Here is a 14743-nt window from a genome sequence, read left to right as displayed (position 1 = left end):
CAGCAAAGATTGTCAATCTCAGCTGTGCAATGAAATACATACTGAAGTCTATTAGAATATGCGCACTCTCAAATCTCATGCTGCAACTAAAAGACTGTTTTCACCCGTAATCTATCCAAGAAGGCAGCTCGTTGAGTAAATGTTTCAAATTCTATATATGATTTTGTCCAAAACAATAATGTAAATATTTTAATCCAATCTAATACTCGCAACAGATTTGCTTAAACATTTCTGCTTTGTTTTATTACATGTATATACTCTGCATATTAAAAGAGCACGGCTTCGTTTCTTTATGTTGAAATTTGAAGGTAATGTATTGTATTCTAATAAAAAGTCTAAAACCTAAAGTATAACCATAAAATATTTTAGTGTTTTAGAAATTGCAAAATACGTTAAGTATTTTGAAACTTGCAGCAAACCTAACTAGTTGCAAAGGATATACTGCCGAATACACTGAATACTTGTCATCTCATGTCAACCTACCTGAATACATGTCATCTCATGTCAACCTATTTGAATGCATGGCGTCTCATGTCAACCTACCTAAATACATGGCATCTCATGTCAACCTACCTGAATATGTGGCTTCTCATGTCAACCTACCTAAATACATGTCGCCTCATGTCAACCTACCTGAATACGTAGCGTCTCATGTCAACCTAACTGAATGCATGCTGTCTCATGTCAACCTAGCTAAATACATGGTGTCTCATGTCAACCTACCTGCATGCATACATGTCGTCTCATGCCAAATCTGCCTGTTATGAGACAAACAATAGAATCAAGAAGATATAGAAACATTTGCTTATCCAAATATCTTTTAATCTTCAGATCAGCAACTATTTAGTTAACAATTAGTTTTTTGTCTCTTAAAAACAATATCACATCTCCTTGTGAAAGTTTTTAAAGAAAAAATAGCACGCCACTTCAGTTTTTGTTCATAAACTTAGAAATCTGAAGCAATTACTATTGACCGAGCTCGGCAGCACTTTGATATGAGGTAACCAGTTTCAATTATTTCTATAATGCATGCCAGATGGATAGCTACAAGGTAAGACTACTAAGAAATATATTCGTGAATAAAGATATGAACACCCACCATCATTTTAGGACATCAACTGGGTTGTTGTTTTCTTATCGCCATTCGATCCCATTCAGGGAGAATGATTCTTCAGCAATCTTTCTAAATATTAAATAATTCCATCACGGCGTTTGTTATGTCTTCCTCTATGTTATAAATAATGACATGGCTACTTAACTAGTTCATTTGAGGCCATTATCTCTCTCTCTTTCTCTCTCTCTCACCCTCCTTCTCTCAGCACCATGTCCTGCGATGGCATAGGTGAGCATAGTTTCACCTCACTTTCTATAACCATGTGAATTGTTTAACAAATTGAAGTTGCGTGCTCTATATGATGATATACAGGAGGATACAACTCACCAAATTAGATGTTACAGTCTCAAATAGATCTTTAAGCCAAAGTGAGCTTTTTTACAAGTTAGTATGGTTCCAAAGTTCTCTGAATCGTACCATCCATTATTTTAGATTACCACAACAATCCGGTCAGAAGGCTTACCCGGCGTTACTTTTTCTACCATTGTTAAATTTAGTTTCAGCATTTAGTTTATGCAAAATATCTAATGCAACAGAATAAAATCTAATGAATGCATTCTTATTATAAGTGGCAAAGCTGAGGCAATGTTTTACATGTATATTTGTTGCAAAGCAAAATACTATCTTTGAAAATTTCCCCTTTTCCTAGTTACTTGGTGTACATATGCTACCCTGAAAAGAGTGAACTTCCACCAGCATCAGCGCGTGCAGTAAACAACTGTACAACTGTGAGTCATTATTAAGCAGTGTCACAAGATAGAACATTATCTCAGCAAAGTAGTTTATTGTGTACTACACACAGCAGCGTGCATCCATCATAGCAAATATGCATAGTAATCTGTATGAAAAATTCAAAAACCACTAAAAGTTACACAATTGTGTTGGCAACATTAATAGTAAGAATAAATAAGTAGTCAAATATTAAGTTAAAAATATAAATTGAAGCTATGATTATATAATATAATGAAATCAAAAGTTCAAGCAGAAATTTTTAATCTGTCAGACAGAGGGCTTTAGCAACAAAATAATATCTTACGCTGATTAAAAAAGGAAATGCAAACAAACACCGGTGTTGAATTCAAAATATTTCTATAATTTGGTTTGCTGGCAAAATACCTGTTTTTTTGCCTGAAGGAACATAGTGCTTACTGTGAGTGCAGCATATTAGATGATTTAAAAAAAGCCTCATATGTTTTATGACCAAGGTTACTCAAAAAACCGTTAAAAATAAAAAAACAACGAAAACTATCTTAGACAATTATATGAATGATGTACATATTGAGTATTGATGGTATCAGCTGATTTACTCATGAAGGGAGCTTGAGTCTCTTTAAAAGGTTGATAACTCCCAACAACTCTCAGGCTACAAAAAGTTAGGGTCTCCTGTTTTCTAATTTAATCCTAAAACAATTCAGGATGAATTATGAAAACACACAAAATCCAGAAAATATCATAACTTACAACAATTTATAAACACTTGGTCATACTGGATTAATAAACTGTTTGCTGTGCATCTACGCTATTATATGATTAACAATTGAAAAATATAACTTTAATTTCTTTAACTGCATAACATATGCACTGCAAAAGTGCACAAGTCCAAGATGAACTTTATTCACAATTTTGGTCAGGTAAGTTTGTCATTGTTCAACCGTTGACAAGTAACAGAATATAAATACTTTGTTTGAAATTTTCTATAATAATCTTAAGCAGAGTACACATTTTATGTCATAGTCTTTTAGTGTCCACCCAACTAAGGACTACTGTATATTTAGTCTACAACCAACTAGAGACTGCTGTCTATTGAGTCTCCACCCAACTGGAGACTACACTGTATTGAGTCTCCACCCAACTAGAGACTGCTATGTATTTAGTCTCCACCCAACTAGGGACTGCTGTGTATTTAATCTCTACTCAACTAGAGAATGCTGTGAATTTAGTCTCAACCCAACTAGAGACTGCTGTGTATTTAGTCTCCACCCAACTAGGGACTACTGTGTATTGAGTCTCCACCCAACTAGGGACTGCTGTGTATTTAGTCTCCACCCAACTAGAGACTACTGTGTATTTAGTCTCCACCCAACTAGAGACTGCTGTGTATTTAGTCTCCACCCAACTAGAGACTGCTGTGTATTTAGTCTCCACCCAACTAGGGACTGCTGTGTATTTAATCTCCACCCAACTAGAAACTGCTGTGTATTTAGTCTTCACCCAACTAGGGACTGCTGAGTATTTAATCTCAACCCAACTAGAGACTGCTGTGTATCTAGTCTTCACCCAACTAGAGACTGCTGTGTATTTAGTCTCCACCCAACTAGAGACTGCTGTGTATTTAGTGTCCACCCAACTAGGGACTGCTGTGTATTTAGTATCCACCCAACTAGAGACTGCTGTGTATTTAGTCTCCACCCAACTAGGGACTGCTGTGTTTTTAATCTCTACTCAACTAGAGAATGATGTGTATTTAGTCTTCACCCAACTAGAGACTGCTGTGTATTTAGTCTCCACCCAACTAGGGACTGCTGTGTATTTAATCTCTACTCAACTAGAGAATGCTGTGTATTTAGTCTCAACCCAACTAGAGACTGCTGTGTATTTAGTCTCCACCCAACTAGGGACTACTGTGTATTGAGTCTCCACCCAACTAGGGACTGCTGTGTATTTAGTCTCCACCCAACTAGAGACTACTGTGTATTTAGTCTCCACCCAACTAGAGACTGCTGTGTATTTAGTCTCCACCCAACTAGAGACTGCTGTGTATTTAGTCTCCACCCAACTAGAGACTGCTGTGTATTGAGTCTCCACCCAACTAGGGACTGCTGTGTATTTAGTCTTCACCCAACTAGGGACTGCTGTGTATTTAGTCTCCACCCAACTAGGGACTGCTGTGTATTTAGTGTCCACCCAACTAGGGACTGCTGTGTTTTTAGTCTCCACCCAACTAGAGACTGCTGTGTATTTAGTCTCCACCCAACTAGGGATTGCTGTGTATTTAGTCTCCACCCAACTAGAGACTGCTGTGTATTTAGTCTCCACCCAACTAGGGATTGCTGTGTATTTAGTCTCCACCCAACTAGGGACTGCTCTGTGTTGAGTCACCACCCAACTAGGGACTGCTGTGTATTTAGTCTCCACCCAACTAGGGATTGCTGTGTATTTAGTCTACACCCAACTAGAGACTGCTGTGTATTTAGTCTTCACCTAACTAGGGACTGCTGTGTATTTAATCTCCACCCAACTAGAGACTGCCGTGTATTTAGTCTTCACCCAACTAGAGACTGCTGTGTATTTAGTCTCCACCCAACTAGGGACTGCTGTGTATTTAGTGTCCACCCAACTAGGGACTGCTGTGTATTTAGTCTCCACCCAACTAGAGACTGCTGTGTATTTAGTCTCCACCCAACTAGAGACTGCTGTGTATTGAGTCTCCACCCAACTAGGGACTGCTGTGTATTTAGTCTTCACCCAACTAGGGACTGCTGTGTATTTAGTCTCCACCCAACTAGGGACTGCTGTGTATTTAGTGTCCACCCAACTAGGGACTGCTGTGTTTTTAGTCTCCACCCAACTAGAGACTGCTGTGTATTTAGTCTCCACCCAACTAGGGATTGCTGTGTATTTAGTCTCCACCCAACTAGAGACTGCTGTGTATTTAGTCTCCACCCAACTAGGGATTGCTGTGTATTTAGTCTCCACCCAACTAGGGACTGCTCTGTGTTGAGTCACCACCCAACTAGGGACTGCTGTGTATTTAGTCTCCACCCAACTAGGGATTGCTGTGTATTTAGTCTACACCCAACTAGAGACTGCTGTGTATTTAGTCTTCACCTAACTAGGGACTGCTGTGTATTTAATCTCCACCCAACTAGAGACTGCCGTGTATTTAGTCTTCACCCAACTAGAGACTGCTGTGTATTTAGTCTCCACCCAACTAGGGACTGCTGTGTATTTAGTGTCCACCCAACTAGGGACTGCTGTGTATTTAGTCTCCACCCAACTAGAGACTGCTGTGTATTTAGTCTCCACCCAACTAGAGACTGCTGTGTATTGAGTCTCCACCCAACTAGGGACTGCTGTGTATTTAGTCTTCACCCAACTAGGGACTGCTGTGTATTTAGTCTCCACCCAACTAGGGACTGCTGTGTATTTAGTGTCCACCCAACTAGGGACTGCTGTGTTTTTAGTCTCCACCCAACTAGAGACTGCTGTGTATTTAGTCTCCACCCAACTAGGGATTGCTGTGTATTTAGTCTCCACCCAACTAGAGACTGCTGTGTATTTAGTCTCCACCCAACTAGGGATTGCTGTGTATTTAGTCTCCACCCAACTAGGGACTGCTCTGTGTTGAGTCACCACCCAACTAGGGACTGCTGTGTATTTAGTCTCCACCCAACTAGGGATTGCTGTGTATTTAGTCTACACCCAACTAGAGACTGCTGTGTATTTAGTCTTCACCTAACTAGGGACTGCTGTGTATTTAATCTCCACCCAACTAGAGACTGCCGTGTATTTAGTCTTCACCCAACTAGAGACTGCTGTGTATTTAGTCTCCACCCAACTAGGGACTGCTGTGTATTTAGTGTCCACCCAACTAGGGACTGCTGTGTATTTAGTCTCCACCCAACTAGAGACTGCTGTGTATTTAGTCTCCACCCAACTAGGGAGTGCTGTACATTTAGTCTCCAACCAACTAGATACTGCTGTGTATTTAGTCTTCACCCAACTAGGGATTGCTGTGTATTTAGTCTACACCCAACTAGAGACTGCTGTGTATTTAGTCTCCACCCAACTAGGGACTGCTCTGTGTTGAGTCTCCACCCAACTAGAGACTGCTGTGTATTTAGTCTTCACCCAACTAGAGACTGCTGTGTATTTAGTCTCCACCCAACTAGAGACTGCTGTGTATTTAGTCTCCACCCAACTAGAGACTGCTGTGTATTTAGTCTCCACCCAACTAGGGACTGCTCTGTGTTGAGTCTCCACCCAACTAGAGACTGCTGTGTATTTAGTCTCCACCCAACTAGGGACTGCTGTGTATTTAGTCTCCACCCAACTAGGGACTGCTCTGTGTTGAGTCTCCACCCAACTAGAGACTGCTGTGTATTTAGTCTTCACCCAACTAGAGACTGCTGTGTATTTAGTGTCCACCCAACTAGGGACTGCTGTGTATTTAGTATCCACCCAACTAGAGACTGCTGTGTATTTAGTCTCCACCCAACTAGGGACTGCTGTGTATTTAATCTCTACTCAACTAGAGAATGATGTGTATTTAGTCTCCACCCAACTAGAGACTGCTGTGTATTTAGTCTCCACCCAACTAGGGACTGCTGTGTATTTAATCTCTACTCAACTAGAGAATGCTGTGTATTTAGTCTCAACCCAACTAGAGACTGCTGTGTATTTAGTCTCCACCCAACTAGGGACTACTGTGTATTGAGTCTCCACCCAGCTAGGGACTGCTGTGTATTTAGTCTCCACCCAACTAGTGACTGCTCTGTGTATTTAGTCTCCACCCAACTAGAGACTGCTGTGTATTTAGTCTCCACCCAACTAGAGACTACTGTGTATTTAGTCTCCACCCAACTAGAGACTGGTGTGTATTTAGTCTCCACCCAACTAGAGACTGCTGTGTATTTAGTCTCCACCCAACTAGGGACTGCTGTGTATTTAATCTCCACCCAACTAGAGACTGCTGTGTATTTAGTCTCCACCCAACTAGAGACTGCTGTGTATTTAGTCTCCACCCAATTAGGGACTGCTGTGTATTTAATCTCCACCCAACTACAGACTGCTGTGTATTTAGTCTCCACCCAACTAGTGACTGCTCTGTATTTAATCTCCACCCAACTAGAGACTGCTGTGTATTTAGTCTCCACCCAACTAGTGACTGCTCTGTATTTAATCTCCACCCAACTAGAGACTGCTGTGTATTTAGTCTCCACCCAACTAGTGACTGCTCTGTATTTAATCTCCACCCAACTAGGGACTGCTGTGTATTTAGTCTCCACCCAACTAGGGACTGCTGTGTATTTAGTCTCCACCCAACTAGGGACTGCTGTGTATTTAATCTCCACCCAACTAGAGACTGCTGTGTATTTAGTCTTCACCCAACTAGAGACTGCTGTGTATTTAGTCTCCACCCAACTAGAGACTGCTGTGTATTTAGTCTCCACCCAACTAGAGACTGCTGTGTATTTAATCTCCACCCTACTAGAGACTGCTGTGTATTTAGTCTCCACCCAACTAGTGACTGCTCTGTATTTAATCTCCACCCAACTAGGGACTGCTGTGTATTTAGTCTCCACCCAACTAGGGACTGCTGTGTATTTAGTCTCCACCCAACTAGGGACTGCTGTGTATTTAATCTCCACCCAACTAGAGACTGCTGTGTATTTAGTCTTCACCCAACTAGAGACTGCTGTGTATTTAGTCTCCACCCAACTAGAGACTGCTGTGTATTTAATCTCCACCCAACTAGGGACTGCTGTGTATTTAGTCTCCACCCAACTAGAGACTGCTGTGTATTTAGTCTCCACCCAACTAGAGACTGCTGTGTATTTAATCTCCACCCAACTAACGACTGCTGTGTATTTCATCTCCACCCAACTAGAGACTGCTGTGTATTTAGTCTCCACCCAACTAGGGACCGCTGTGTATTTAGTCTCCACCCAACTAGAGACTGCTGTGTATTTAGTTTCCACCCAACTAGGGACTGCTGTGTATTTAGTCTCCACCCAACTAGGGACTGCTGTGTATTTAATTTAATATTCAGTCTAGAATAAATTTGCAGATGAAGCTCGATGAGCTTTCAATTTCAAATGACCAAAAGTCTTAAAGCCTTTTTCTTCTAAACTTTTTTAAAGCATAATAAAGTTTTCAAAACTTGATGAGTTAGAGTAAAAAGTTATTTATACCGTGGCTGGTCTTTACTCGTCCGGATTAGGAGAATCATCATTTGCCTCATGTATTCTTTGACCAACAGTGCCTGCAATTACAGGTCATCAAGTTATGATTTTGAAATTGATTTGACTTATTAATTTATATTCACAGCGTCAAATTAAAATAGGCCAGCGTTCAATTCTGGTTGTGTTCATGCAATATCATTATCTATTTTTACACTTAACATTGAGTGCAAACAAAAACCTGAAAATATAGAACTTTTCTTCTTGTAGCCATTTATTTCATGGTAATGGTTTGGAAAAACTCTACTTACAAACAACGTACTTGAGATTTTTAAACTTACCCTCATGAAGGGTCGCTTGTTCAGGCATTGTTGTTTCTACAATTTAAACTGTATTTTTATTCCTGAATTCTATTCTGTGACTTTTGACATGTTAATAGTTGCTTTGAACAGCAACACCGATGATGGTGCTTTTAGTTTGAGATCCAAACTTGAACATCTTGGAATATTTTATCTACTACTAACATTGCAACAGTTATGAAAAAAAATTTTCCCATGAAAAAAATATTTTTATTTAACACATACAACATTTACCATTCTAAAGTTTTAATGAAGGTGTTTGTCTAATTCTGTATGTGTCAGGCCAATGCGTAATTTGAATATTTGGAAGCTAGAATCATAGCTAAAACAAGTTGCTGAAAACCATTTTTCACTTTTTATGCTATGCACTTGTTCTAGCTCTACAACAGGTTATAAACCATAGCAGCAGGTAATGTAGTTTCTTTACCCAATGAACTTGAGTAACTTAAGCTAGTAACTTAAGCCAGTTGAAATCTTTATGCATCTTTAAGCGTTCCCATAGTAACCAATAGTATGTTCGTAAGTGCTGCATAAGCATGTGTACAATTATTCCGTATTACAGATGAAGGAAGCTTAGCGTAGTGGTTATTTGCCTGTCTGCAGAACTAGTGACTCAGAGTTTAGCAATAAGTGGGCTCCGTTGTTTACAGCTTCAAGTTATAATAGGCCAGAGTTCAATTCTGATTCTGCTCATGCAATATCATTATCTATTTAACAGACTTTACATTGAGTGCTAACAAAAATCTGAAAAGTTTGAACTTTTCTTCCTATAGCCATTTTAATCAAAGTGGTTTAAAAAAGGTTCTACTTACTAGTAAAATATACTTGAGATTGTTAAACTTACCATCATCAGGGGTCGGTTGTTCAGGGGTTGTCCCTACAATGTAAACATTATTTTTATACCTTAATCCTATTTTATGACTTTTCACATTCTAATAGATGCTTTGAATGCCGATGATGGTGCTTTTGTTTGGAACAAAACTTGGACAACTTAAACAATTTTGTTTACTACTAGAATTGCACGAGTTATGAAAAAGATTTTTGCATAGAAAAAATATTTTCCTTTAACATATACAACATTTACCAATGTAACTTTTAAATGAAGGTGTTTGTCTACTTTTTCATGTGTACGGGTAATGCGTAATTCAAATATTTCAAAGCTCAAAGCTCTGCTAAAACAAATTCGTGAAGAATGTTTTTAACTTCATGTGCTACACGTTTGCTCAAGAATTACAACAGCTTATAAACAGTGGTAATTAATTTAGTTGCAATTGGCTAAGTTTATTGTTGTAATGTTGTAATATAGAAATGAAAAATCTACTTTGCACTAGATCTGAACTTTGCCACTATGCTAAGCTTTCTTTGCCCATACTATAGAATAATTGTGCACATACTTATGCAGCCCTGGCGAATATACTATTAGTTACTACCAGCACACTTAAAGATGCATAATTGATCATAAGCATAATTATAAACACAAGCTGGCTTCAGACAGCTTCGGATATGACTCTTATTATAGTAAGTATTTAGACTGGCTTAAGTTACTAGCTTAAGTTACTTAAATTCATTGAGTCAAGAAACTTAGCCTACAACAACATTACCCGCTGTGGTTTATAAGGTGTTTTAAATCTTGAACAAGGGTGTAGCATAAGAAGTAAAAAATGTTTTTCAACAATCTGTTTTAGCTTTGTCTTGAGCTTTCAAACATTTAAATCCTGCATTTACTAAACAAACAAAGAAATAAATAAACACCTTTATTTAAAAGTTAGAATGGTAGACCTGTGTATTGTGAGTAACAATAAACTTTTTGTGCAAAAACTGTTTTATTACCTGTGCAATGTCATGCAGTCAACTAGTATATATATATATATATATATATATATATATATATATACTGTAATCTAAATATATATATAAATCTCAAAGTGTGTCATTCGTCTGTTCAGTCAGAGCGATAAAGTTTGAGGAACAGAAAACTACCTTCTCTCTGGATTTGAGCTCATGAAGAATGCAACCGCATGTTTGCAAACACGTGCGCCTAATCACAAGGTTACGCTGTTCTTATTGCATTCTTTGCTCTTACCATATACTGTTTATCCTTTCCGCGACTGCGCACGCTAAATTACTAGTTAATACCGTGCGCCATCAAATTACGATGTCCCTATTATGAGAGTTTTTTTGCCATACAATATGGAGCATGATATTTTTCCATCCTTGCCATACGAGGACAAACATCTTTTTGATTTTCTCTACCATACAATATCCACAAAAAACCTTCTCGGATGTAAAATTTTGCAGTCCTTGTACTGGCTATGTCAAAATAATAAAAAGGCCAATATGCTATTCGCTGAAATTTCTCTCACAACTCTTGTAAAAGATACGATGCTCGCTATCTCTTATTCGATAAAACTTTAGGCGGTGATAAAATGTTAGATGATGAAAAAACCAAAATTTAGTAAAATGCATACTAAAACATTGCTTTAAGCAGGCCTATGTATTTAGAAAGCTAAACGCATTTAAGTTAAATTCAAAGTTTTTGTTATACGTCTGTCTCAAAAGTATAACAACTCATGGAAGTACATGGAGGAAGTACATGTACTGCGTAATAGTACATTGTATTGCGGATCATAATCACTAAATACATTAAAGTTACTGTATAGTAATTTTTTTATACACACTTCTTTGCCCTATTTGTTATTATTAATTCAGCAAAATGATACTTTTTATTTTGTTTTTTAGTTTGTACAATTTGTATCATTTCCATATCATTTTTTATTGTAATCATAGCTAAACAGACTTTATTTAGCCATTATTGCTAATTATTTCACATTTAAACTTAAACAGCTTTACAGTTCCTTTATTGTTTCTTCTAATTTATTAGAACTGCACAAAACACTTTTCTCATGATATGAACTTTGAAAGTTAGTTTGAACTTTGAACCCAACACACTTTGAAGTTATCTAGCCTTAAAAATTTAAATTTCATTTTCAAATTAAAATCAGTTTATATATACCTTATAAACATACTAGCCAAATGTCCAGCATTGCTCAGGGAATAAAAATCATCGTTGCACAGAAAACTTACCGCATGTTTATTTATGATGGTGACTGTTGTTATATGATAAATCAATAAAGATTTTATGCACAATGATTTTTTTATTCCCTGAGCAAAACTAAACATTTAGCCAGTATGTATATAAATTATATATAAACTGAGTTTAAATCAAAATGAGATATGAATTTTCAAGGACAGATAAATTCAAAGCGTTCAAAAAAATTGGCATCTTATGATAGGCTTTAATGGTAAATGATTGGCTCTCAGATTCTGATGTAAATTGTGTACCTGAATTGTGTACTGAACTCTGTGCTCTGCAGCTTTCAGGAGTTTCATAATGGTTTATGATTGCTGTGAGACCACCTGGCCAAACATCGAATGGAGGGTCCTCTAGTGACAAACAGTTTTTGAGTTCCAATTCAGTGAGGTGTGTCAGACTCAGGATCTCCTTACCAATCTTCTTCAACTTTTCTGAACCGATTGTAAGCTTTTTCAAATTTGTTAACTTGAACACACATCTTGGAACATTCTCCATATTATTAACGGAGGTGTCCAAAACCTCTAGCTGAGTGAGTCTGCTCAGGCTGCAATTAAACACAAACAGTATCTGATGTAGGTTTTCCATTGCTACAGACATTCAGGTCTTTTAAGCATTAAAGTAAAAATGATGTTAGTGTATCAGTACTTTTCTTAGCTCACCATGCTATTACTTCCAATAGACCATCTGTTTAAACCTGCTATAACATGTCTTTCAATAGATCATCTGTTTAAACCTGCTATAACATGTCTTTCAATTGCTCACCTGTTAAAACCTGCTATAACATGTCTTTCAATAAATCATCTGTTTACACCTGCTATAATATGACTTTCAACTGATCACCTGTTTACACAAATTTTTTGTCAAACAGTTCAGATTTGATGACTACTACATTAACTAAAAATTTGAAATTAGGTGAATAAAATAGATGTTTTTGTAGTTGTGGTAGTTTATCAAAATCAAAAGCCAATAATTAAAAAAATCGCTTTTATTTTATAAGTACTTTACCCGTCTGGTAGATCTGTGAGTTTGTTATCATAGATCTTAAGGGTTGTAAGGCTGGTGAGCCTGCAGACTGCTTCTGGGAGTCCTTCAGAGAAGTTATTTGTGAAGAGATGAAACTCGGTTAGACCTGTTAGAGAGGCTAGGCTGCAAATAAAAATTATAAAACAGGAGAGTTCAACAAATTGTATAATGTATGATAGAAGAGATGACTCAGTGGTAGACATCCTCAGTGAGTGTGAAAAATTAAAAGTATTCAATTGTAAAAGATGAGACAGACTTTAAAGGTTGACTTGCAACAAAATTCACATCACAGTTATTTGGTATCACAAGATTTGCCATGTCTTACTCTGTTGTGTTGTAGATGCCAAATAGGTGAAAATGTGATTACAAGCTCTTAAAAGCTCAAAAACGAAAAGCCGCCGTAGATTGGAATCTCTTGATTTCAATGATGTATCCACGGATTTTGGTTATTGTCTTGTCATGTGATGTTCTCGCGTGAATTGAAAGGCCAATAAAAAGCTCAATATAAAACTTCTCGTAGCAATAGTTTATGACAAACACCTCGGGTTTTACCTAAGACCCCATATCAAATATAGCTGCTTGCTACTTTACAGTTTCAGCTTGGCCATTCCGTCCGACAATTCAACGTATGTGTGCATGTCTGAGTTGCGATCATAGAAATGTCAAATTCTGAGGAGTTAAGACCCTGGCGTTTTGAGCCTGACGCTCTATCTCAAGAAGACCCTCAACAGAATCAAACCTCCCAGCAAGTAAGCACTGCCACTAGCCAGCTCTTATGTGCCAAGCTAGCTAGTGGTAATGGTATTAGCTAGAAAGTGATAGAACAAATATTATTATATATATATGATTGTAATGATGATAATTATTGCTTCATATTGCGAAAAAATAATTACAGATTTTTCTCGAATGACAACATTAACAATTTTAATATTGATTTTAAATCTAGTGCTGCACTGATATACTGTTGGATGACATCGACCTGATGTATTAGCTATGGTTGCATAGACATATCTGTTCATTTCTTTAGGAGCTAATACCACCAGCTACAGAATGGTGTGTCTGCAAGCGCTGTCAAGACATGCCATCTCTTCCTGAATGTTTGCGCTGCCGTGATGCTGAGTTTGTGCATCATCTCCATGACCGCGAAGAGCATGAATGCTTGTGTATGCATCCTGGTGTGGACGAACCTATGGTGCCTGCACCCCTTGAGTTGCGATGGAATAATTACCTGCGATATCATAGTGAGTTGGATTTTCATTTAATGCCAACATCACCAAAGCTATGCGAGTGTGTCAAGCATTATCTACACTTCTTGTGTTACACATTTAATGCATCGGTTGAACACACATATTCTGAACTCGTGGAACACAGAGAGAACTGTTATATTTGGCTTGTACACTTACTACAGTAAAGAGTGTATTAGTTTTATGATTTTATTATATAAAGATCGAGATTATTTTGATGATCAGCAATTATTGTTTTTCAATAATTGTTTTGGTAGATAATCTATTCCATTTTGGAGAGCTATCGCCAAATGCTCGGAAAAAGTTGTGTGCATGCTGCAATCTTGTGTTTTGGCTTATGCCGCAAATTCGTCGCGGTGAGCGACGGCCTCTACCTGCCTGCTTGGTATCTAAGATTCGGGCTCTTTTCCCACCAACAGATGATGAAGAAAAGTTTGCAGACTATGTGTTCTTTGACAGCTCAAACTGGGCCATCCTGGCCTGGTTTGAGCTGTCCACTTGACTGGCACAGGTCAAACTCAGCCCTCAAACGAAGTTTAGCCAAACCTCATTGCAGGATCATGCAATAAAAACTAAAAGATTAGTATGCATCGAGTACACGGAGCTGCTGGAGCAATTTAGGAGGAATCAGGCCAAGGAGCATTTTACAAACTCCTTGAACGATGCAGCTTGCTAATGACACTTACTGGCCGTGCCAATACCAACTTTAGCTGATGCCGTAAGAGCCGGAAGAGAGTTTTTGATAATAAAGCCAGAAAAGTTCCTCACAGCGTGACCACTTAGAATGCTGCGAAAGCCAGAAGAAGAGGTGGTGGAGGCCAAGCCAGTCCAGACCTCGGAGCTAAGACATCTGGTGCTACTCATTAAGAAGCTGACAGAACAGATCAAGGAGTTAAAGGCTGGACTAACTTCCTCTTCCAAGCATGACACAGAGAAACCCTTTCTGGGCTGTTGGAAGTGTTGAAGACAGGAACACGTCCAAAGACAGTGCCGCAGTTATAAAAAAC

General features: G+C 38.1%; 1 protein-coding gene across 1 annotated transcript; it reads left to right on the top strand.

Moving 5' to 3' along the window:
* The first annotated feature begins 13151 nt into the window (after window positions 1-13151).
* LOC137394314 (uncharacterized) lies at window positions 13152-14238 on the top strand. The gene is made up of 3 exons (XM_068081033.1): window positions 13152-13241; window positions 13520-13733; window positions 13994-14238. The coding sequence occupies exons 1-3, from the start codon at window positions 13152-13154 to the stop codon at window positions 14236-14238; spliced, it is 549 nt and encodes a 182-aa protein (XP_067937134.1).
* The last annotated feature ends 505 nt before the right edge of the window (window positions 14239-14743 follow it).

Source organism: Watersipora subatra, chromosome 4 (genome assembly GCF_963576615.1).
Source record: "Watersipora subatra chromosome 4, tzWatSuba1.1, whole genome shotgun sequence".
Taxonomy (NCBI): Eukaryota; Metazoa; Bryozoa; class Gymnolaemata; order Cheilostomatida; family Watersiporidae; genus Watersipora; species Watersipora subatra.
The sequence above is the reverse complement of the archived record's forward strand: the minus strand, read 5'-3'. Positions and strand labels throughout refer to the sequence as shown.

Excerpts from the sequence above, each read along its gene's own strand:
- LOC137394314 (XM_068081033.1), top strand. The coding sequence starts at position 13,152 with ATGTCAAATTCTGAGGAGTTAAGACCCTGGCGTTTTGAGCCTGACGCT. Across the intron at positions 13,242-13,519 it reads AGAATCAAACCTCCCAGCAA|GAGCTAATACCACCAGCTAC; the intron begins GTAAGCACTGCC and ends TCATTTCTTTAG. Across the intron at positions 13,734-13,993 it reads TAATTACCTGCGATATCATA|ATAATCTATTCCATTTTGGA; the intron begins GTGAGTTGGATT and ends TTGTTTTGGTAG.